The sequence below is a fragment of the Callorhinchus milii genome, unplaced genomic scaffold, assembly GCF_018977255.1.
Source record: "Callorhinchus milii isolate IMCB2004 unplaced genomic scaffold, IMCB_Cmil_1.0 Scaffold5, whole genome shotgun sequence".
NCBI lineage: Eukaryota > Metazoa > Chordata > Chondrichthyes > Chimaeriformes > Callorhinchidae > Callorhinchus > Callorhinchus milii.
The window spans coordinates 8,743,618-8,768,309 of record NW_024704746.1 but is presented as its reverse complement, the minus strand read 5'-3'; the positions used below and the strand labels follow the sequence as shown (position 1 = coordinate 8,768,309).

Genomic DNA, 24,692 nt, shown 5'->3' with positions numbered 1-24,692 from the left:
AAGGTAATTGAATCAAGAGGTTCGGATAATGTCAAGTCACAAGAGTGGAGCGCTCAGGGATTTAAAATCAAAATCCATAACTTTTTACTGCCTTGAAACTCACTGCCAGACGTTTCTATTATTTTTTGCAAGTGTTGCAATGCAGATAGTGCTCATTGTCCATGCAAACCTACCCACTTTAAAGGATAACAAGTTAGCAATCAGAGCGCAGCATTGCCAAATAGTAAGGTCACAGCCTGATTTTCCCCCAAAACGCGAATCAGTTCTCATTCTGAGCTGTATGGGGCAAAGGTTGTCATCTCTCCACAGAGAAGGAAAGGCAGAATGAAAGATTTTCTGCCTGAGTGGAAAACTGCATCTCCTGGAGGGCAAGCAAGACAACATACCCACTTGCCTTCTCACTAGCAGATGTGCAAATCCAGCCAGAGCCGAAGTTAAAAAGAGATTGGATGAGTTACCAGCCTTTTAAGATTGAAGCTTGTTCACTGCCTGGAGAGTTGTATACTCAGCCTCTTGTCTTTGATACAAACACAAGAGGCTGAGTACAATTCGAAGCAAAAGGCTTAGATTTTTCCCAAACTTATAGTAAAGGGCAATAGAATAAGAGGACTTAAAAACAATGTAATGTCATGTAACGTCTGAAAAAGCGCTGCGCAGCATTCTATTTTTCAGGATATTGAATAAGAATAACACGTTACTTGGACTGATTCTGTATGCTCAACTGAACTTGTGATAAAAATGTTTTATTTTCTTTCCAGGGTAGTCTCTCCTTTCAATTTCTTTTCTTTTATTAGATTATGACTCAACAAACCTGGTTTTAACTTGTCTTTGAAGTAGGGAACCAAATTATACTCCTTCAGTACAAGCTCCCAATCCAGATCTGTGATTGTAAGATTAGCAAGTGTTCCAAGACACTCAATAACAAACTCTTCATTTTCATCTTTAGTGATCTGCGCTGCCAGGTCCCCAACATAGTCCTGAAAGAAAAAAAAGATCATTTATGATAAGTATTTGAAAATGCAGTGACAATAAAAAAGAAATTAACCAGAAGAACCCTTAATTCTTTTGAGTAACAAAGTGCTCCATTGATCACATTTATGAAACGAGATGTCAATTTAGACAACCACATCTTATAATTCCTAACATTTTATAAATTTATTTTATGAAATGTGGTGTCGGAATGCAAATCTACTTACTGGACACAAGTTCAAGTCAAAACTGAAGTTTGTGAACCTATGAGTTTTAAACAGCGCTCTGAGACATTATCCTACATGAAGGGTGCTATACAATTATAATAATAATAAATAATAGTAATACTTGCATTTGGTACAGCACCTTTCACATCAAAAGGATGTCTCAAAACCCTTCACAGGATATACTGTAAGGTGTAGTGACTGTTTTGTGGGTAAACACAGCAGCCAATATGCACACAGCCACACAAATAAACATGAAACAAAATATAAACGTAAGTTATGTTGCAACTTCAGGTAAATGGAATTTTAAAAACAAAGCCATAACCACCATCAGCAAATTTCAGAACTTTGTAGAATCAGATTGTCTAAGCACAATATCAAGATTTCATAATGTGCAGGTCTGGGCACCCAGTGTGGCCCGAAACTCGCATGTATCCAGATAATATGGTCTACTCATGATCACAGCCAAACAGAATAGAGCTACCCATCTTTATATTCTTTTAACAAAAACACAGACAACTTAATTATATCACAGGAACCTCTCAGATTTTTAATAACTGCATCTTTCTTTTACATCAGCTTGTGTAACATTCCCTTTTATAGTTTGTGATTAAATGCCAGTTACTTTCCTTGTTGATTGCTGGACGAGTGTGTGGACCACATTGTTTCAGGTGGTAATCTGAAGCACTGAGTTACACTGAAGGTTTTACTGCTTAGCTCTTCATAACTCAGGTCATGTTTCTACAATTTATGACTGCAAGATTAACAGATAACTTTCCAATCTTGCTTTATGAGTACAGATTCTTACAGCAATGAGTTTTTGGCTTAAAGGCAAATGCACAAATTGGTGGGCGGCGGAGGGAGAAAGGTGAAAAACAGGGACAGGGAAGCAAATGTGTTTATACTACACTGTCTTTGAAACAATTGGTCTACTTAGACTAAGTACTTCTGAAAAACTAAGACAAGACACCACAGTGTCTTAAGCACTTTATGCTGTAACAATGGCAGGTCCATAATAAAGTTCAAAAAACTTTTAAGTTAAGAGTTCTACAGAAGTATCTATTGTTCTGACCATATTAAACTCTGGTTTATTCAGACTGGAGGTTTACGTTAAAGATCTCCTGGTGGGGAAAACTCGTGGGAACTTATTTTGGGATCGGAAAATACATCTTTTCTTTTTTCCACCAATTCAAATGATAATCTCCTGCTCCCAACAGATAGTCAACAGAGATTACTGATCCTAGGTTCTCTGCTTTAAATATTTGAGCAGTTGTCTGGATGACGCAGTGTTTACACATGGAAAGAACACTTGGCAGAGAAGTGGCAAATGGCTTTAATGCTATATAAAGCACTTTGGGACGTCCTCCCGACGTGAAAAGCGCTATATCAAATGCAAGGATTATTATTATTATTATTATATGCTAAATTCAACTGTGACTGTCTCCCTAATATCACATCAGTTTGAGCCAATGTCAGGTAACATGAGGTACAGAGACAAGTAAGTGACTCGGGATGTCCTCCTGATGTGATAGGCCCTATATAAATGTAACTTTGTATTGCACTGTTGGTGAAGATGATCCTGAGGATCCAGATCTGATCCAGACCAATTTCTGATTAGCCAATTTTCACTCGCTCATCCTCATTGCTGGGAAAATAGGAGAAATAATAATAATAAACGATCAATGAGTGGCCGTGAAGCGAGAAGTAAGCAGCAGAGGGCCTCTCTCTCTCTCTGGGACAATTTGGGTTACAACCACTGCATTTCACAAGCGACCAAAAGAGCTTGATGCAATGCATCCATCTGGGAAGAGTTGCCTGGTGCCCCTGATATAAACCAGACATTTGATAGCCCTCCATCAGATACTGAGTTTGTAAACTTGTCACTTACGACATCAATAGTAAATTGCTGAACTGCTGATCTGGTTTCCTGATTAAACTTATTTGAAGGGTGGTCGCAATGCTAAGAATGAATGCAAAATAAAACAGCGTCCAGTATTAGTGTCCTGGAGCCCAATAAGTTCCTGATATTCATCAGTGACTTCCCAGACAAGCCAAAGCATGAAACAGATCAAATCACCAGAGTTTACCAACAAATCTAGTTACAAGACAAACAAGCTGTTGATAACTCCCTTCACTGTGACCCATTGACGGATGTTGAGTGGGCTACACGCGTCTGGTTAAGACCACAGTAATATTAGCTGGCCTGGAAATGATACCAAGATAAATTGTCAGACCCCAATATTCTTGAGGAAATACAAGTATTTAAACTGGTGAGAGGAATTGATTAAAACTGGAAATCTAATTTCAATAGAAATGGAAACATAGAAAAAATAATTTGAAAAATAAACGTCAAAAGTAAATTGAACATAATTTCTTCCTTAAGGGGATGTTTAATGGAATATACTGATGTGTGGTGATGTAATTATCATTGGACTAATTTTTAAAACATTGGATACATTTTTGTTGCTGGAGGGCGTTGCACAAGGTAAGGATCTGCACATTCGAAATGGAGGTTTGTAAAGAAATTAACATAGATGGCAGGCAACAATAAAACTAAATAAGAAAACTTTTGTTAATAACAAGTGGATTCAGTAATCTCAAATATAAAGGACTGAGCTAGATTGGAATCGCAAAATGTTTACCAGAGACCTGGATATATTTCCCCTTTGTTAATAAATAACACAGGAAAAACATGCTGCATTGCAGGCAAATGATATCCACTCGATCACAGGACATTGAAATTAAAATAATATTTGAAGACTTTGCTATGTGTAAATTGGCTGCACGTACACCTACAAATCGTCACTACACTTAACAGTACTTACTAGTGAATCACTTTTAGACGCTAAACGTTACAGGTGCTACATCAAATACAAGGATTATTACTAATATTACGTACAGTACATCAGCAATATTGACGCACCTTTTGCATTTATCTACAGATAAATGCTTAAGAATTCTAGCATTCTTAACATTAACAAATCATGTTCTTTGAATCCTTTGAGCCTGATTAAATGTGGCTTAAACATAAAGAAGCACAAACCTGGGGACTTAGATACTATTAATGAGGCACATTTTGCTGTTGCAGGATCTCAATTCTTTCCAAAATTAGAATCTTATTGTGAACCTGTGCTCTACTGAATACCTTATTTGATCATTTCAGTTGAAGAACTCTTGGAATGTTCCATATATAAGTTTATCATGATCTAAAAGGAGCAGGGCACAGACACTAACAATTCATACCATAGGAGATTGCGACTGCCAGTCTCCTAAATTGTGCAGACCGTGAAAGACTAATTGTACTGGTTTAAAAAGCAATCCATTTGCATGCTGATCATCTTGAGGGTGGGGGAAGGGAAGGAAGAGATGTTGCAACAACCACTCGTTATCAAGTTAGTTTTAGTTAACCACATATGCGTGCACACGGAATAAAAACACAGCCCTACACGAGCTCCTGATTACTTGCAAGTAAATACGTTCCCCCATACTTACAATGAATAAATTTTTGGTTTGACCTTCGTGCTGAGAAATGTTCCTGATCATTTTCATCAGTAGTGAATCTTTGAATTTGAAGGCTCTTTTCATTAGCATTCTCAGCCCATTTCCTAAAATGTATAATGTTCAAAGTTAGCCATCTTGAGTCAATTTTCTCAGCAAAATAATATGATTAGGCATGTACCGATTTCAGCAGTTTCCTGATTAAGCATGTTCCACGTCAATTATTTGCTATTGTAAGTAAACAGGAATAACTACATTTTAAATCAAGGGATTACAAACGTTCATTTGGTCAATTTAAAAAAAAATTGGAAAAATACACACTTAAGGAAAGTTAACATGGAAACTATTTAAAAATATGAAGTTACCTTGGAATGAGATATCACATTTGTTTACAAAACGAAACTGCACATTGCTTCAGTACAATAGTAAAAATTCAACAAAGATTATAAGCATGAAAAGTATGTATATTCAGAGAATATAAAGGACTTAAAAAATATAAACCCGAAAAATCGAAAGTTACTCCATAGATTATTGTTGAAAAGTAGTCTAGTATTGGTGCGTTTAAACTCAGTTAGGGCTGTGACACCAGTGTTTGAGAACTCCACATGTTCCTCCAAAAGCAGACACCAGGTAACATGGTAACTCCTTGTGTCCCAAATCATGTGAACCGCAAAGAAATATCAGCAAGGATTAGCAAAAAAGAACCTCCATACTGGAAATTTAAAGGCAAAAGGTGTTTGGTGGAACATTATAAAATTACTGGTGCGATAAGTTAATAATATAGGTTATAGGTGAACTACCAAGAAAATGTGAGTGTTAAATCCACAAATGTGTTTAATAAGCTCACCCATCTATTATATTACAGCAGCAGCTGCCACAGTGATATGGGTGGTTTGTTTTAGGGGGGACGTGGGGGAGATATTCTAACAACCTTAGGTTTCTTGAAAAAATTACACTGGGTTCACAGCAGTTTTCAATAACCGATAACGCTAGTTGGCATTTGCAACCTGCAGTTTTCAGGAACTTCCATTGAAAGCAATACTGAATGCCCCTCTGCACAACGCAGAAAATCACACTCAACTAGTGTGGTTGCCTGAAGACCTGGTTAGTCGTGGATGCACGCACCTGGCATAGAGTTTGCACCTGAAGAATACAAGTGGGATTTTGCCACAAGCAAGCACATAAAGTAAGAATGTTTCTGGTTTGTAATTAATTTCATTAAATTATTATTAATACAAATTGTAATTAATTTTGTCAATATAATTTAATAACGGGAGGCCGGTTCAAATGTTAAATACAAATGGGCATATTTAACATTTGATAAAAATTAAGTTACATCAGTCCAGCTGGTTTAGTGTTAACATCCAGTTAGTTCACTTTCTCAATCAGATCCTATCCTTGAGGAGACCACAACTTTCCACTGCATGACCAAAGGAGCGAATAGCATCTCCAATCATTAGCAAGGCAATCGAATGGTCAATTGAGCCGTCTGGGAAAAAGATACTAATCTAAGCTAGTCACCTAATCTAATCTGTTCCTGTTAATCTGTGTTTGTGTTCAATAGTGTTGAAGTTAAATTGAATGAGCCCATGCTTCAAATTTACTAGATTATAAATAGCATTATAAACACGATCACCATAAATACTAGATTCCTCTAGTCAACCTCACCACTTCAAACGGTTGCTGTCATACAAATCAGAAAGACACAAACATTGTTACCACATTAAAAGGAAAATATACTAGAGGGAGGACATTTTGTTCCAAGTCCTCTTCGAAGGAAACCTCTTATGTTTCAATTAATTCCCCAAATCAAGGAATTCTGCCTTTAATAAATTATCTGGCACTGCTTCCTCCTACATTAAAAGCTGTCTGTTGTGGGGAGGGGGGAGGGGAGAATTGTGGAAGAAAGCCATCTAAAGCTCCATTAACTTTTGCGAGGATTAAAGCTTTGAAACAGCCAAGAGCTAATTCGAGGTAACTCCACTTCGGGAATGTTCGATGGTGGAGTGAATTCAACTTATACCCAGGTAGTAATCTACTTTCCTGGGTTTAAACAGCTCTAAGGAACAGACATTTTAAAAGGTTTAGATTGCACTACTTCAGACATCCAGAAGCAGGTTGGCCATTTGCCAATTTTCAGGTGAAACAGTGGGTGTGTTGGGGGGTATCTACTTTATTGATCACTCCCCAACAGGAATGTTTTACTTGGTGTCAACTTTAAAATCTTCACTTATAAGCAAGCACCTGTTAACTTTTGGTGACAACATAGTAACCCTCTTTTGACTTCAAATAAAAATCCTTTATAAATCAGGCAGAACAAACATTGGTAAATTTAAAATAGTCACACCTGAAATAAAGGGTCTTTGTAGTTTTCTGGCAAAACCAGATATTACTTGCGACAACCAAGACAGACATCCAAAGGTCTGGGTGATATACAAACAGGAGGTTAATCAACGTTAAGTGCTCCTCTGGACTTCAAACATTCAGTGAAGTACAGTAGATTGAAAAGACTCTGCAAGTTGCTTGCAAGTGTTCAAATCTGTTATTCTTCCTTTTATCAGCTCAAGTGAACAGACACGTCTTTCTCAAATTATTCTCAAATACGTGGCAGCTGAAACGCAATTGCAGCATTTTTCACGCCTGCGTGTGACCATTACAATTTTACTGCAAGTTCCAACATGGGATTGAGAACTTCAGAACAAATGTGTGTGCGTGTATATATTATATATATATATATATATATATATATAAACACACACCACTTTTTAATATTGTGAGTTGCCCTGGAAGCCTGCTTCCACCTGCAATGAAAAGCAGCCACATTTCTGTGGGCTGCACTTGCCAGAAGCCTTTTTGGAGTTAGATCAGTTGCTTCCTCTATAAATTTGCTTTTATTTCAGTAAAACAAATTGCTACCACAGCAACAGGATATGTGAGGAATTGTATGGTGTCATCACGCAATGGCAGCGATTTTGGCTCGAAACATCAATGCTTATTTTTGCAACTGCCACAGGGCAAAAAAAAAGTCTTGTGATATTCAGGTGCATCTCTCAGCCTTCACCCGTAGTACAGTTTGTGTTATTGCACAGCTTAGGCAATCATGTCATGTGTTCAGTGAATCACCGTGCCACGTGCATCCCATGGAAGTATGGAGGCAAAGAAAAGGCAGCATTGAACAGTCAGCACATCTACCTCAGTCCTAATGTCCATGCCACAGGATGCATAACACTATATAAAAGTATTACTCCTTATATTTTTAAAAAGACATTTAAGAATAGTGAAGTATTTCACAAATACAAATCTCTTCCACTTGGATTACAAATGTGATAATCTGCCGCTATGTGACCAGATTGTTCTGAGGGTGTCAGACAGATGGGTTTCTTACCTTTGCAGATCAGTTGTGCGTTTCTCTTGTTGGAAGCCAAGTTGATACTGAAGGATATTAATTCCATATCGATGTGCTCTTCTGAACATTCAAACAACATCTTCATTAGCTGTCAAAAGAGCAGCACTCAGACGTCAAGCTCTGCAATTGCTTTCAAATGTTACTGCATCTCTCCTAGGTTACTGTGTTACACTAGGAAGCCATTCACAGGAACTAACCAGCTGTACAAGCCTGATGGATCTTTCAGGATGTTCTACATGTACAATCATACTCGAAAATTCAGAGAACAAACAAGCAGTTTTGACAAAAGTATAAATCTTTTGTTGATATTGTACAAATCTTCATATGCTAGCTTAGTTTGATTGTGAACAAACTATTCATCCTGGGACCTGGGTGCTGGGGGCCATTTGAACTGAGCCTGATAGGTTCAAACTATGGAAAAATATATAGAGTTCTAACTAAACCCATTAGATGGCACTGTCAAGCTTGGGGATCTTGGCCGTTATCTCTTCTACTTGGACTAGTGGGCACAAAGCCATGTGGAAGTAACAAACGAAATTCCCTTCCAGGGTTGGGAATGTGGAGGAGGGATTTCCTGGGATGACAGAAATAGATCCCTGATCGGCTTTGTTACCCATTCTTTACATCCTACTAGCTAACCGCTGAGTGACACGCTGGGCTCTCAGGGAATTATCTGTGGCTCAGTTGGATTCTCCGGAGAAGCACATGCGACTGCAAACAGCCTAGGAAAACTGGCAGGGGCAAAAACATAAACCACCTTCAATGTTTTGAATTAAGAGAATACAACTGTTTTGCGTGCCAGCAGATGAAAGATGGGACGAATAGTCTCCTTCAATTGCTGTGAACATTCTACGATTCTACGAAGAAAGCAGCAGACAGGATTTGTTTGAAAAAAATAGAGAGAGCAGCATCAGGCAATAAAGCAAACATTCAACCTGAATTGTGATTACAGATTAACAGTTAAACAAGAGGAGTGATTTATGCAGTTTTTGTTCTCAGATTCTCCAAATAAATTTTCTTTTTACCGGAGAAATTGTTCTGTTCTGACGTGAATCTCCTCTGTTGGCCAGAATTCAACTCTGACAAGCGTTTGGGTGTTTGCACTTCAAACCAACTCTGGAGTAAGATTCTGCATTCTTTATATTTCTACAAATCAGCTGCAAATTAATGCAAAGACAAGGCCACAACTTACCTGCAAACACTACTAAAACTCTGCTGATTATTCCTATTATTATCAGGGAGAGACTAAGCACGACACTAGCAGTAAATTATACCAAAAAGAAAGCGCTCCCAGTCTAAAATGTGGTTATTGTCGTCAGTCACTGATTTAGCAGGAAGGTACTTAGATGTTGAATCTGGAGTGAAGAAGCAGTGGTATTCCTTCAGACAATTCCCATATTGAGTATCAGATACCACAGTCCCAGGCTGAAATCACTCCGTCTAGACTCTCTGGCACCTGACTTCACTTATTTACCAGCAACCAGAGGCCAACCCTGCACTCCCCACATCCACACACCTTCCCCTCCAACATCTTTGAATGATTACGCCAGAAAACTTGCTTTCCTCCAAAATCTCTACACTGACCAATGACTCCCGGGCCTACCGTTTGATCTGATCGACTGGTTTATGAAGTTCGGCAGATAATGACTTCAAAGAGCAAAGGGTGCTGTAAGAGAGGACTTTCAGCAGCATTCCATTAGCGAGAGAGAAAGGAAAGATCAAAAGGAAGCGTTGAAACAATAGTTCTATAAAACCTAGATATCCAGCAGAGGAGTAGATACTCTATTATAATGCATCTGGCTTTAAATAACACCATTACATCACTGTATGGGTATTACTTTTGATCAGTGCTGATAAATAAATACCCTTTGGGTAAAGTTCCAAGACCACAAACGTTTTGCATTCCCCACTTGCACTTTGTAACATCGTCTGTTATATTTGACAGAAAAACTTAGAAACATACAACTTTTTTTCCCCACTAAGCCTGAAATAACCGAGGGAGCTTAAAAAAAACTCCTGGCAGGAATTTCTTCCGCAAAGCTGCTCTCCTTTCAAACATTCTGGATCAAGATGTATTTTTGATGCATTATTCTCCAACCACTGCGAGCCACGCAACAGCCAAAGTGTCTGATTGAATCACTCATGCAGATAGATTCTGTACCTGTGGGATGCAGTCAGTGTATGCAAACATGGATTTGAAGCGGTCATCCATGGTGATGTGATACAGAATACACATGATTATCTGCCTGTGGTTTTCAATTCCTGAAATAGAAGAGATAAGATTAAATATCTCCCACATTAAAGGTCCTGCCTTCCCTACACCCATAGACATCAACAAATTAAGCATTTATATTTGAAAAAGGTCTTCTTTGCTGAAGCTATCTATCCAACTCAACACAAGAGTTCCTACATCTATAATAATAATCCTTGCATTTGATATAGTGCCTTATCACTAAGGCACTATATCAAAGTGTCTCAAAGCGCTTCACAGAATATTCTATAAAGTGAATTGACTGTATATTTTTGTGGGCGAAACGGGGCAGCCAATTGCGAACAGAAGTGTCCCTCTGCCCACTAATCGTTTTGGAATAATTTATAGTTCTAAATTAAGTGATCAAATTATTTTTTTTATCCCTCCCAGCAAAACTTGTATCCAAATAGTTACTTACAAATACAAATTTTATTATGGTCCTGTCTAGTTTGACTCTCCAGTTCCATTCTTTATCAGATTCAATGCCAAACTTAACACTCCACCAAAAACTTGTGAGGGCGGTGGAACATGATGGGAATCAGTCCTTCCACCTTTTGTTTTATATAAAAATAACTACTTCTGCTACATTAAACCCTGATCTGCTACATTTGGTTTCATTTAACCCTTAGGAGAAGCAAGCTTTTTCAAACATTCTGCAAAACTAATCAGGCCCATAAAACACTCTCCTAAAAAGAGTACATCACTAACCTTCATGTGAAAAGTGCAGAATGCACCCAGAATATATTTATACTGTATTAAGTCATTGTAATGGACCATTGCAGTTCTCCCCAGTGCCTGCTAAAGTCCTGTTAAAGTTTATAGAGGAGAGCCAGTTCTCAAAGAAATACGGCCCTGCTAAGATCTGCAGGCATCCATTCAGCTGCTGTAAAGGACAAATACCAATATAATGTTGTCACTACAATATCCTTATGAACTTTCCATACTGATTTCACACTGGTATCCAAAGCGCACCAATCCAACTATCTCTCTAAGAACAAAGCAAACTGGATTATGTTTTATTCACAAAGCAATGTGATGCATGTGAAATTCAGGCTCCTGAATGACCTCAGTGCTCCCACCTTTAGTTTCATAGGATTCTCAAGTAAGAAAATGAAGAGACAAATCCCCCACCACCCCCAGCCCCCGACAGTGCTTATTCTATGAGCTTTGATATCAAGATTGGATGCAATGTACAGTTGGCAAAAAAGTCCAAAGAATATAGTTAGCTATATATTAGCTATACTGCAGCTATCTCAGACTCCAAATAATAAGTCCTTGCATTTGATATAGCACCTTTTCACGTCTTCGAGACATCAAATCACTTCACAGAATATACTGTGAAGTGAATTGACTGCACGTTTTGTGGACGAAATACTGCATAAAAGAGGAGAAAAAAAGGAAACGAGATTGAAATGAGAGAAAAGTGAATAATAATTGGAAACCGAACAAAGAGAAAATGTTGAATACTGGCTACAATGAAAAGGTCAGAATGAATATTACATACGATTTATTATAGTCAAACCTCATTACAAATATCCTGTTAGAAACGTTTCCTTTGTCCCAGCTAAATGTGCTTGTACACCTTAGAAAAGCTGCAGTTGCTGGAAATCCAAACCAAAATGCACAGCAGGTAAAAGAAAAAGTCAAGTTAGCATTTCGAAGGCCATTCTTCATCAAAACCCAGTGTTGCACACCAAACTTTAACCTAGTTTCTCCCTCAGATACTGATCGACTTGCAGTGCACTTGAAGCATTTTCTGGGTTTTGTTTCAAGGGATGAGGTCTTGGTATAGAAGAAAACAGCGTTGTTCAATCCCCAGGGATTAGCAATGGACATTTGACTCAATGTTAACACATGGCAAAGAAACAGAAATACAGTGTTAATCAGTTGACACTTGTCCTTCATGCCATGTCTGCTCAAGTGTTCACTGCAGCTGGAATAATCTTGCATTCCAATTAACGTGTAGTGTGTACTCCTGAATGAATCATTGCTCCCATCTCTACATGGATTCCTACATCTTAGTGAATACCCTGTTTAGGAGTCCTGTAGCTCAGTGGTTAAGAGCACTCGCCTTGCAAGCGAGACACCTGGGTTCAATTCCAGGGCAAGTTTCCTTACTCCACACGCCTAATAATAATCCCTCCAAAAAATAAAAACAATAATAAATTGTTCATTTTCAATCCACGACTGTTTGTGGGACACTGCTGTGCGCAATTGGCTGCCACATTTTGCCCACAAATATAGTCAATTCACTTTACAGCATATTCGGTGAAGAGCTTGGAGACGTCTAGAAGAACTGAAAAGCACTATATCAAATGCAAGGATTATTATTATTATTACCCGTGTGGAACAGATAATATTAATAATAATAATAATCCTTGCATTTGATATAGCGCTTTTCACGTCAGGAGGACGTCCCAAAGCGCTTCACAGAATATACTGTAAAGTGAATTGACTGTATATTTGTGGGCGAACGCCCACAAATATTAACATTTGCATTTGATATAGCACCACATCATGTTATTGATACATCTCAAACCGCTTCACAGGATATACTGTAATGTGGATTGACTGTGTATTCTGTGGGCGAAACGCGGCAATCAGTTGCGCAAATAGAGCCAAAGAATTGGCAACAACATCCAATCTACAGACTCGCCAGTGACCGCAGAAACCAGGCGAATGGCCAGGAAAGTATACAACTTGTAATGTCATTTACATGATTTAGAACCATGCAATAAAGAGCGTGCTAATTACATCTAAATAAGCCACACTTATCCAATTCACATATTACAAACATTCCTTATGTGCACTCAATAAGCATAAAACTGAATTACAGTCACTACACTTCACAGTAAAATCCTGTGAAGCACTTGGAAACATCTTGATGGCATGATCAGGCAATATATCAAATGTGATTAGTATTAATTATGTCACAACTTCATCTGGACTTCAAAAAAATCTGAACTTTCCTTCACCCCAATAGAGATGTGCAAACAGACACATTTAAAAGGCATCCCATTGACCTACAAAATACACAATAACTACACTTTACAATATTCCTGTGAAGCACTTTGAGATGTCCTCCCAACATGCGTTATGTTAAATGCAACTATTTTTATTATCATATAATTTAGTGAAAATGCATTTTTCATTGCAAGAAATCACATGAAGTGCAATTTTTAAAATTTTTTACTGAAATTTACAATACAACTTATAATAGGGCCTTTGTAAACCACATCTATTTGTACACCACTGTAAAACCAAAGATTAAAATACAGTATGTACCTTCAACACTCAACAGTGGATCAGACAGAAATACAGAACTCTCCCCATCAGAAAAACTCATTGTGTTTGCTATCTCCTGAACTGAGGTAGTAAAAGATAGCGATCTCAGTGCAATACAATACTGGACGAGCAGTATAAGGCAATCTCTGCTTCCACTCACTCACTGAAATCACGAAGAATCATTCTATAGGAAGGGTGGGGAGGAAGACAAATTGCCTTTGTCCTGTTTTCAAACTCAATTCATCATTTTTGTTTAGAACCCCCTGCAAAACGTTAAGGTTTTGCATTCAATTTCAGCACCGTGTGTTGAAACACCAGGTTATTTCACAGCATCAAAAATGCAGGCTGCAAAGATTCAACAAATCAAAAGCATACAATCAAGTTTTATTTGGGTCATCAATGGACGGAGACGGGCATGACCAAAAAAGGCTTCACCTCAGGAATCACAGATGGCAAGCTGATTGAGATGAAGTGTTTATGTGCTGAAGGGTCACCTTTCAAAACAGAATTGTCTGTCTCCTCAATCAGCTCTTATTCACCCTCCCACAAGAAAGTTTCTTCATTTCAATTAAGGCAGGTTTCAGTCAATCCACAAATAAAGTGTAATAGTTGAAATATTTAAATCTAGGTTCTCTGTTTCCAATTAAAAATACAGATGCGCAGCTTTAAAACTCTCGTGCCATCAACTCTTCTCCACAAGAATAATCGTGTTAAACCTAACCAGCTCATAACACAGGGTGCTGTGTTCATGCTTTCAAGGGTCGGTACTAAAACATGATGTTTCAGTGATCAGACTGGACTCCCCAATTCCTCCAGTGCTCCACTGAAAGCAGTGCTTAGATTTTCTAATTTACATGCTTATAGCCAAAGGAGTTACACTTAGCGAGAAGAGCGTGTTTCTTGCCTGCCAAGTTGAATACTTTAAGAATTGCCAAAGAACAGCCTCATGTTCATTGACAATTCTTAATGAACTGCCATTCATTAAGTAGTCTTTGGCTTGATTTATTAACAGACGAATATTCATTGTTTTCAATTTTATCTTTTTCAGTTTTATCGCTCTCTTACTCTCGATGAACCAAGCTTGGTTGAACCAGATGTTGATCTTTCAACAACAACAGCAACTTGCATTTATAAAACACCCTTTATGTGAGATAGCATCTTGGACCACTTTACACAGCTCATAACCCAGGTTGCTGTTTTCAAGCTTTGATGGAACAATTGGGCTTAAAAAACACACTGACCTAGCACACCATAACCAGCAGTTAACAGTGGCCAGCCGAACACACAAGCATGAGGAATCATAGAATAATAGGAATTTACAGTGCGAGAGGTCAGAATCAGTAATTATGCAGATGATTGCTGTTGATTAAGGTTATTTGCCAATTTATTTTGAATTATTGGTCTGCAAGTAAAAGGCCTTCCATCTCAGTGCTGTATTTATCCCATCCATTCTAGCATACATTAGGAACAGAATACAAACAGCAAAATTGGTGTGCAGAGTATTCTGTGGTGTTTTAAGTTTGTGTGCATGAAGACAACCATTAGGTTAAAAGGAGCTGGGCAGATGGCCTCTAGCATAGCACACCTCTCCCATCTCCCTTATTCGGCCTCCAACCTGGTCTGTGTAAAGTGCCCTAAGATTCTATGCTACATAAAGAGTGTTATATAAATGCAGTTGCTGTTGTTGTTGAAAGATCAGTGTCTAGGTCAACCTAGCTTGGTTCATCGAAAGTAAGAGTGATAAAACTAAAAGGTATAACATTTAAAACAATGAATTTTCATGTATAAGCAAATCAAAACAAAGCCATTTGCTTACTTGTCGGAGTTGTTTCTGATCTATTCCACTAAAAACCTAAAAAAAACCATGTGCAATATGTGCTTACTGGCATTCTTGTTATACTTTTACACTTGAGCTTTACATATGTATCCAAAAGATATTGTTGCTCAATGAGAAATCAGTAGGACAGTCACATTATCAACACTGACGTTTACATTTTATTTTTGTATTTATATTGATATGTTATTTTTATATTCATACTGATAATTCATTTTTGCTCACAAAATATACAATCAACTCATTTTACAGTATATTCTGTGAAGTACTTTGAGATGGCAACAACATGATAAGGCACTATTGCAAATGCAAGATTATTATTATTATTTCTAACATGTACTACAATAGATACCCACCCCTCTACTGGGGAGAAATCAGCAACTGGGCAATAACTGGGCAATAAGATAGCTTCACTTTCTCTCCTCCTAGAACTATTTTCACTTTTTTTTAAAGTTTAGCACAATGTGCTTTGGGTGTAAATAAAGCAAGATGGGATTTTATTACGTGAAAGACTATTTAAAAAGCACTATTTTAAATTAATTCTCACTCTCAAGTCATTTATTTGATTGCAGTTTCCAATTCAACTGAGGTTCACTGAACATAGTTAGCAAGTCCATACTGAATTGGATGAGTTAAGTCATTGGAAAGGGATACTCTGGTTTAAATGCTGGTTTCATACACACTTCATATTAACAGCCTATTAGTAAAACGTATGCTTTTTAAGTAATCTGTGACTGTGGAGAGAGAAAGAGAGAGACTCAGGCAATATTTGCACACAATCTATTGAAACCATCTGTGCCCAGCCCAACACCAGGAGAAAAAAAATGCATCTCCATTTAATTGAGAAAACAGGAGGAAGCATAAATTTTACTGCCATCAATAACTTCAAGCAATCCCGAAACAACTTTACTGCACCCCCACCGGCTGTGGCAGATGGTTTTAGTTAGGGTTTTTGCCACATCTGACCCCTGCTATTACCTCACTTCATTTGCAGGAAAAATGTATGATTGTTTATAAGCCGAATAGTAAAAGATTGGACCCTAAAAATAACAAGCAATGGTCTATTAAAACTAAAGAAGAACTACAGTAGCAATAAGGGTCTCTTTTATAGTAATCTGCAAGATTAATTATCCCCATACGTCTGGTGAGGCACTTAAACCCATTTTGGCAATACTTACATGAACTAAATTAGATAGACTAGTAGTATCCTAGATAAACAGATATTGATCCTTAGGAATTGACAGATTTTAACACCACATCCAGTAATGGACTAGATTAGAGTTATAACATTTGATGCTTTTTTAAAATAAAAGTCTGATTTCCCCCCCTCCCCCCCATAGCACAGCCTTTCTGCAGCCTTCTTCAGTCACAAGGTTAGGATGGTTGTGTCACAGATTTCGCCGAGCATTAATGCCAACTGACAATAGATGCCCTATACTGAACCATTTACAACTGAGACCAGCAAACAGTATGGATTAAAATCAGCAAGCTCCCAGTCTGTAAACTTCAACTCTATCCACTACACCATCGGGGCTGCCCCCCGGTCAATCCTCCTAAATTCCTCCTTGTTTCCTCCCCATCGCCTTTTTATGAAGCCCTTGAGACATTTACCCTATATGGAAGGCACTATATTAGTGCAAGTTGCTGTACTGTAACATACCCACTCTATGAAAAAGAAAATAATATTGAGGTGCAGAAGACACAGATATGCAATAACACACTTGAGAAACAAATGCTCGTGGCCTTTATAAAATGTGCTCACAGTGGGAAGACCAATGCCTAATATCACATGCAACCATCAATTCAGTTTAGACATGATGGTCAACTGCTGCATTAAACACTGCAGGTTTGATATAGGAGGTGAAGACTTTGGTAACCTGCTGAGTGTTATAGAAAACAGTTGGTAGGCAGGCAATAGCAATGAGTCAGGAAGCAAATAGGTGAAATTATTAGATATTAATAGATTAAAAGACTATTAAAAACTAGCCACTCAGCCAGAAACAAATCATATCATAAACAGGCAGAACCGAAAAGCTACCTAGTTGCATTTTATAAAATACCACTTGTTAACTCTCTCTCCTCCCACTCTCCCTATCCCATACCCATCTAATTCACTCTTAAAATCATCAACAGTACTCATTTCTACTGGCTTCCTTGAACTAATCTCCAGACTCATCATCCTGTGCATAGGCTGTTAAACTTAAACTGTCTGTTCACCTTCCCTCTCCTGAGCTTGAGACCATGACCCCTTGATGTGGACTTGACTTTGTCAACCAGATTATATGAGTTTAGCTCATCTAGTATCTAAAAACCGACAATAAAATGGGTCTTTAATCTAATTGTCAAATTCACTGTAATTTAGAGAAAAATGCAGATAAAACTTGAGCTCTAATTAGGTCATAAAATGGGCTGGAACTGTGTAGAAAATTGTGTCCTGGTTATACAGCAGCACACTGTAGGATTAGAGGCCTGAAATTCCACTTACTTTGAGCGTGTAACCATTCTGTGTTAGAATTTAAGACAGCACAGAACTGAGCTCAATTCTCAAATTGTGTCTCATCCCAGAAGCCCTTTTTTCTTAAAGCTCAGAGAAAAGCCAGATACCAAATTAAGACTGAATTTAAGATTTGTTCACAATGTTGGGCAATCTTAAATTTTTAAGACAAAATGGTCTGGAAGGTTCAGACTAGGTAGAATTTTTAGGCTTCTTGAGGGCAATGGGATGAGGCTGCAAATGTTATATTGCTCGTTAGGTGTTAGGAAAAGCAGAATAATAATGATAACCCTTGCATTTAATATAGCACCTTATCACATTAATGAGACGTCTCGAAGCGCTTCACAGGATATACTATATAGTGGAGTGACTGTTTAAGAACACAACCAAAGGCATGAACCCTGCGTCAATTGACTGTCATGTTTCTAAAGTCACAGAAAAGCTAATGATGGGAAATTTCCAACACTGGAAATTTATACAGTACTTTTTCACTTCTTCAGCATGCCACCCAAAGGTGAGGACTTTGGTCGTAACTGTTCAGTATATTAGGGCATCATTGCTCATTGGCAAGGCTGTGGTCATTCTTAGGCTGATTTGGTTACTGAGGGGAGCCAAAGGATCTGGGTGGACTGTAGTGCCCAAGTAGTTTGGAAAAGAGGTAGACTTTGGGGAATTGGTTGATCATTAGTCCTTTGCAATTACATGGAACACTGGTGGAGGATGCTGAAGTGCAGGATTGAGAGAGTGAGCACATAGAAAGGAGGCCCATATCTCCTGCTGCTGTCTTACAACAGGCACAACAGCCTATGTACCATCTGATCTGCCTGGAAGATGTTTGGCCCACGTTCCTGGTAAGATGAAGAGACTGGGTGCTGAACTTTAGCTCATCAAACAACAACAGCTTGTATTTATATAGCACCCAGAGCTCTTCCATGGGATTCAGCTTCTCTCTACTAAGAATGTGTCCTGCCTGAACACACAAATGGCAAGGGATCATTGCCCAGTTGGCAGTAGCTGAATGTGAATGGGGTTGGATCCAGAGGGTCGAAAGGAAGAGCAAGACCAATTATGGTATCCTTGGCTTTTATGATCTTTGCCTAGAGCTATGTGAAGTATGCCCTGCTGGCTGCACTTACACCAGTATCGATCGGCTTGGGCGAGGTACATGTAGTGGAGAACTGAGATGTCCCTCTTTCATTTTGGTGCATGTGGAGATTGCAGGGGATTGGCTCAGAGACGTTTAACTTTCCATTCTTTATGTGGGAGGCCAGACAAGGATTGTTATCCACCTAGGTGACTGTGAAGCAACAGAACTGAGCCCAATCCAATTCTCCACAGAGGTCTGCACACTTTCCAGAAGTACTGCACTGCTGCCAAGTTAATGTAGGGATCACAGAATCATATAGCGCAGAACGAGGGCATTCGGCCCATTGTGTATGCGCCGGTTCCTTGAAAAGAGCTATCCAAATCAATTCCCTGCTCTCTCCCCATAGCCTTGCAAGCTTGTCCTCCCCAATTAATTATCTACTTCTCTCTTAAAATTTGTTATCAAATAGGCTTCCACCATCATTTCAGGTAATGTATTCCAGATCCGAACAACTCAATGCGTGAAAAAATTTCTCCTCCCCTCCCCTCTATTTCTTTCACAACTATTTTAAATCAGTGTTCTCGGGTTACTGACCCACCAGCCAGTGGAAATAGTTTCTCCTTGTTCATCCTATCGAATCCCCTCATAATTTTGAAAACTTTTATTAAGTCTCCTCTTAACCTTCTCTGCTCCAAGGATAATAATCCCAGCTTCTCTAGTCTCTCCTGATAACTGAAGTCATTCATTCCTGGTACCATCCTGGTAAATCTCCTTCGCACCTTCCCCAATGCCTTGACATCCTTCCTAAAGTGTGGTTTCCAGTACTGAACCCAGTACTCTGGCTGAGGCCTAACCAGTGTTTTAAAAGGTTTGTCATAACTTCCTGACTTTTGTATTTTATGCCCCTACTTATAAAGCCTAGTATCCTGTATGCTTTTTTAAACAGCTTTATCTACCTGTCCTGTCACCTTCAAAGATTTACTTATATGAACCCCCAGGTCTCTGCTCCTTCACCCCCTTTAAGATTGCACCATCAGCTTATATTGCCTCTCCTCATTCTTCCTCCCAAATGCATCACTTCACATTTCTCCACATTAAACTTCATCTGCCACATATCTGCCCATTTTACCAGTCTGTCTATGTCCTCTCATAGTCTGCTACTATCCTCCTCACTGTTTACTACTTTTCCTAGCTTAGTATCTGCAATCTGCAAACTTGGAAATTGTACTCTCTATAGCCAAGTGCAGGTCATTTACATAGATCAAAAACAGCAGTGGTTCCAATACCGACCCCTGGGGGACACCACTGCATAGTTCCCTCCAGTCAGAAAAACAACCTTTCACCACCACTCTCTGCTTTCTGTCTCCGAGCCAGTTCTGTATCCATGGTGCCACTGTCCCTTTAATACTGTGGGCTTCTATTTTGCTTACAAGTCTCTTATGTGGCACTTTATCAAACTCCTTTGGAAAATCCATATAAACTACATCAACTGTACTACCTTCATCCACCTTCTCCATTACTTTATCAAAAAGTGATTAATATTTGAAGTCCTGGCTCAGGGATAGAGAAGCAAAAGTATAGCTGCTCTTACGTCCTAGCTGGGATCAGCATAAACCATGGCTGGACACTGGTACTATTTAGATCTGTACAGCTGTTTCACACTAGACAATGGGTTTCTACCTACTTAAGTCCGTGGAGTGGACAGCAGTTACCAGCAGCTATTTCACTGAGCCATGAGCTCAATTCAATGCATCGTGGAGACCAGTGGGTCAAAGCAATGAATCTCAAAAAATATCCCTTTGACCTTGTAAAGCGGGAGTTAAAGTTGCTAAAGTATTTCCAACAGTATCCGAATGCATCAAAATCCTATTCCCAAACCGGCTGCCATCATACAGCAGCACTCACATTGCAGCCATTTAAACCTGCCCCATTAGTCATGGCCTTGATCACTCCAATTAGAGGCTTTAGTTACTGAGCCTAAAACGCTCTTTTGCCTTGAAATGAGCTAAAGACGGGTTAGTGGCTCGTGTAGTATGAACTGCAACAAATGAGTCCTTGTTTACTGACTCGAGTTCCAATTAGTCAAGCTTATGAATCTTCCTTTTAAAGCCAATGTCAAGTCAGCAAATTGGCACCCTTGTGACAAAAATAAAGCTTGAACCTATAGTGAACTAAAAGTATTTGTCACAGCTTCCAATTAGCTACCCCTAGGTCTGGAAATGTTCACAACGCCATCGCCAGGAAGGTTATAATTTTAGTTTCATTTCACGTGCCAAAAACTATACTGGTTTTAATAGTCAGGCTTGTGGTTATGATGCACTCAACAGTCCAGCAATTAACATATTACGCAATCTGTGACAGCTGGTCTTTAGCGAGTGAAGTAATACCCACAGGAATGAAGCAGTGGTATGCGTGGTTTGCCACGAGAGGGCACTGTTCAATCCCATTGGGAAATTGGTCAATTTCAGCTAGTACTTGCGTCAACAAGCAGGCTACAGCAAGAACTTGCCAGCATATCTTACTGAAGGAGAGAGACAGAGTTTAAAAATCAACACTTCAATCTTGTCAAACAAACACTGCAAGATTTGCCCTGAACTTCGCATTCACAAAGTTATTTTTCACTTCCACACAATATTATTGAAAACTGCAACAAAAGATTTGCTCATTTTCTATATTCCACAATTTTCAATGGGTTAAAATAACAAAATGTCCCAAAAACATTAGCTTTATCGGTTGGCACTATTCTCCAGCAGTATCACCCTGCTTTCAGATTATTGCAAAGAGGAATAAATGTTTGACGAAAACAGAGAGAGCTGGGAAAACTCAGCAGATCAGTCAGCATCTATGGAGAAAGGAAGATGAATCAACGTTTTGGGTCCACAACCCTTCGTCAGAACTGGGGCATGTTGGGAGGGAGTGGTTTTTAAGGACAAGTTGAGAGGGGGAGTTAGGACAAGGAAGACAAAGACGACAAAAAAGACAAAGGAGAGAATGTGTTAGTTGATGGGTTAAAGATGTGATAGTGGCGTACAACAAAAGGGGGGGCGGGTTGAAACAAAACAAAACCCACTCTACATTCTTCCCATCAAGCTACTTTGAGTCCAATGCCCTGGCCTCAACTATACTTCTTGGCAGCCCTAATTAGCCTCTGAGAAAAGAAAAATACCCTGGTGTCTGAACTGAAATTGCCTTTTACAACTCTAAACTTCTGCTGTCTAATACATTGTTCTGGATTTACTTTTTCAATCCCATTTGAAATTTTATGTAGCTGTATAAGGTCCTCCTTCGAAGACTCAGCAGAATGGCCAGAACCTCTGTAATCAAGCTAGAATGTCCCATCATTATTTTGCTTATGTTGTCAAATACTGCATTTCAAAAATAGTCCCTTTAAAGGAAAATCCATTCTACTTTAAGAGTGCAGATCAAATTTAACACAATTTTAAAGTTCAGATGTAAAGTTAAAAAGATAGTCTGTCACTTATCACTTTTAAAACAAAACAGTACCTAATAAAGCTGTCAGTTTGGGCAGCAGCCCCACTTGTACCATCTTGTTCCTAAGGCCGGTGTCAAATGACAGGTTCAGCAGTAAGCGAAGGGCAATGTTCAAAAGGTCTTCATGTTCGCAAGGCACCAACTTGGCCAACTTGTCAATGATGTTCAGCTCCACCTGTGGGTAAACAGGACCAAGATAATGAACATAGTTTTCTTATGGATAAGATTCTCTAGGGGAAAAAAAGTACAATATTAATAAGACTGGAAATCTTTTCTGCGCATTGAGTGGCGTGGCTCAGCAATGGCGCACATTCCCTCAACAACCGAGGAGGAGGGTTCACCAAGTAGTGGGGTTCACCACTATTTACTTTTAAATAAAGACCCATTATCAGAGTTCTGCGCACATTAGTTTGACAGCTACCAATTAATGAGATGAAGAGTGGCAAGTATAAGCCAGGCTTCCCACTTCACATTTGTTCTCCTGCTAGGAGTGATAGAATTTTGATCTTGCAAAGCCAAGAAAATGGTGGTGTAATACAATCCTCAAAGTACTCAAGAGTTTCATTGCAGAGTTCAAGAAATAAATACTTTGTCATACATCTGTGTAAATGACTGAGAATTCTGAACAGTCATTGTGCAGACTAAAGGAAAACACCTGGCACCTTGCATTTCTTTACTCACTGCGATTGTAGGTTTATTTTCCTACAGCCTTCAAAGGGTTAAAAAGCGCCACATCATCTAATTCAGTGCCACACAAACAGTTGAGGATTCAGACACCTGAAAAGCAAATGTTCTGTGGCGAGGGTTAAGGTGGCTAAAAATATAGTTTTCACAACAGGAGTTTGATCAAGTCTTTGCAGGAGAAAGATCAAACGCTTTTTTATGATTGTGAAAAAAATACACTGTATATTGTACAATATACTTGTTAAATGATGCCAGGATTTGGTAACAATAAATGAGCAGCTAAAGTACATCTGAATTTGCTTTTCCTCAAAAGCAAAAGTGTAGAGCAAGCATACGTTAGGGGAAAAATCTTTTCCCCTAAAAATCCTCCCAGAGCACACACCTTCCCTGAGGGTTATCTTAAATCATAGTCAAAATTCACAAACAAGAACTAATACATTTGTTATCAAAATTGTTTATAACCAGGATATTTCAATGGATTGCAAAATAATAGTTTATTAAGAGGCAGCATTTTTAATTGCATAAAATAAAAACAGACAAGTATAATCAATAGTGGACTTCCTCGATGACTCAATTGGTCCAGCCATCGCTTAAGAGTGGAGACATACAGTCTACGAAGGTCCCAGGTTCAAATCCTGTTCACTGCTAGAACTCTTAAGTGGCTTATTCTAGCTTTGTAGCTGGGGAACTTTAATGGGCTTCAGATGAACACTAGGAAAAACGGCTTGTGTGCATGGGCAGGGTTGAGATTGGTTGTATTGTTAGCCAACACTGCCGACAGTCCCAGCCCTCGTCATTTGGTCGAGGTATAAGAGAAATACTGAAAGAAATTAAAAAGTCAAGAACTGATAGAGGGCGACATGCACTTCAGAAGAACTGAGAAAGTAACGCACGAGTCCTGTAGCTCAGTGGTTAGAGCACTCGCTTTGCAAGTGAGAGACCTGAGTTCAATTCCAGGCAGAGGGCGAAACCTTGGGCAAGTTTCCTTACTCCATACGTCTAATAATAATAATCCCTCCAAAATAACAAAAACAATAATAAATTGGTCATTCTCAATCTACGACTGTTTGTGGGACATTGCTGTGCGCAATTGGCTGCCGCGTTCGCCCACAAATATACAGTCAATTCACTTTACAGTATATTCTGTGAAGTGCTTTGGGATGTCTAGAAGACGTGAAAAGTGCTATATCACATGCAAGGTTTATTATTATTAAATAGCACTCAGTTTTTAAGAACTAAATGAACTGCATGACAACAGGAATTCGCACTGGGTATTCCACAAACATCAATGCAAGACCACACTCCAGCCGTACTTTACTTATCCTTTATCATCTTCTATTTATTCAATATTTTCAAAAATACTCAGAAGCAAAATGTTTTTTTTATACCAAATAAAATCCAAACATAACTTTTCCGAAAGGCCTAATGCGTAGAACAAAGCAAATAAAAATAATTCTCCAGCTTGTTC

At 38.7% G+C, this 24,692-nt stretch overlaps 1 protein-coding gene across 3 annotated transcripts in view; it reads right to left on the bottom strand.

Annotated features, from left to right (window-relative positions):
* Positions 1–24,692, bottom strand: part of kifap3a (kinesin-associated protein 3a) — a 93,907-nt gene that overhangs the window by 36,273 nt on the left and 32,942 nt on the right. For all 3 annotated transcript variants that reach the window (XM_042335401.1, XM_042335402.1, XM_007895553.2), the window contains exons 11-15: positions 22,553–22,715; positions 10,259–10,359; positions 8,077–8,185; positions 4,686–4,798; positions 812–977 (exon numbers count right to left, since the gene is read on the bottom strand). In XM_042335401.1, the coding sequence (XP_042191335.1) occupies positions 812–977; positions 4,686–4,798; positions 8,077–8,185; positions 10,259–10,359; positions 22,553–22,715 (652 nt within the window). The remainder of the gene's footprint in view (positions 1–811; positions 978–4,685; positions 4,799–8,076; positions 8,186–10,258; positions 10,360–22,552; positions 22,716–24,692) is intronic.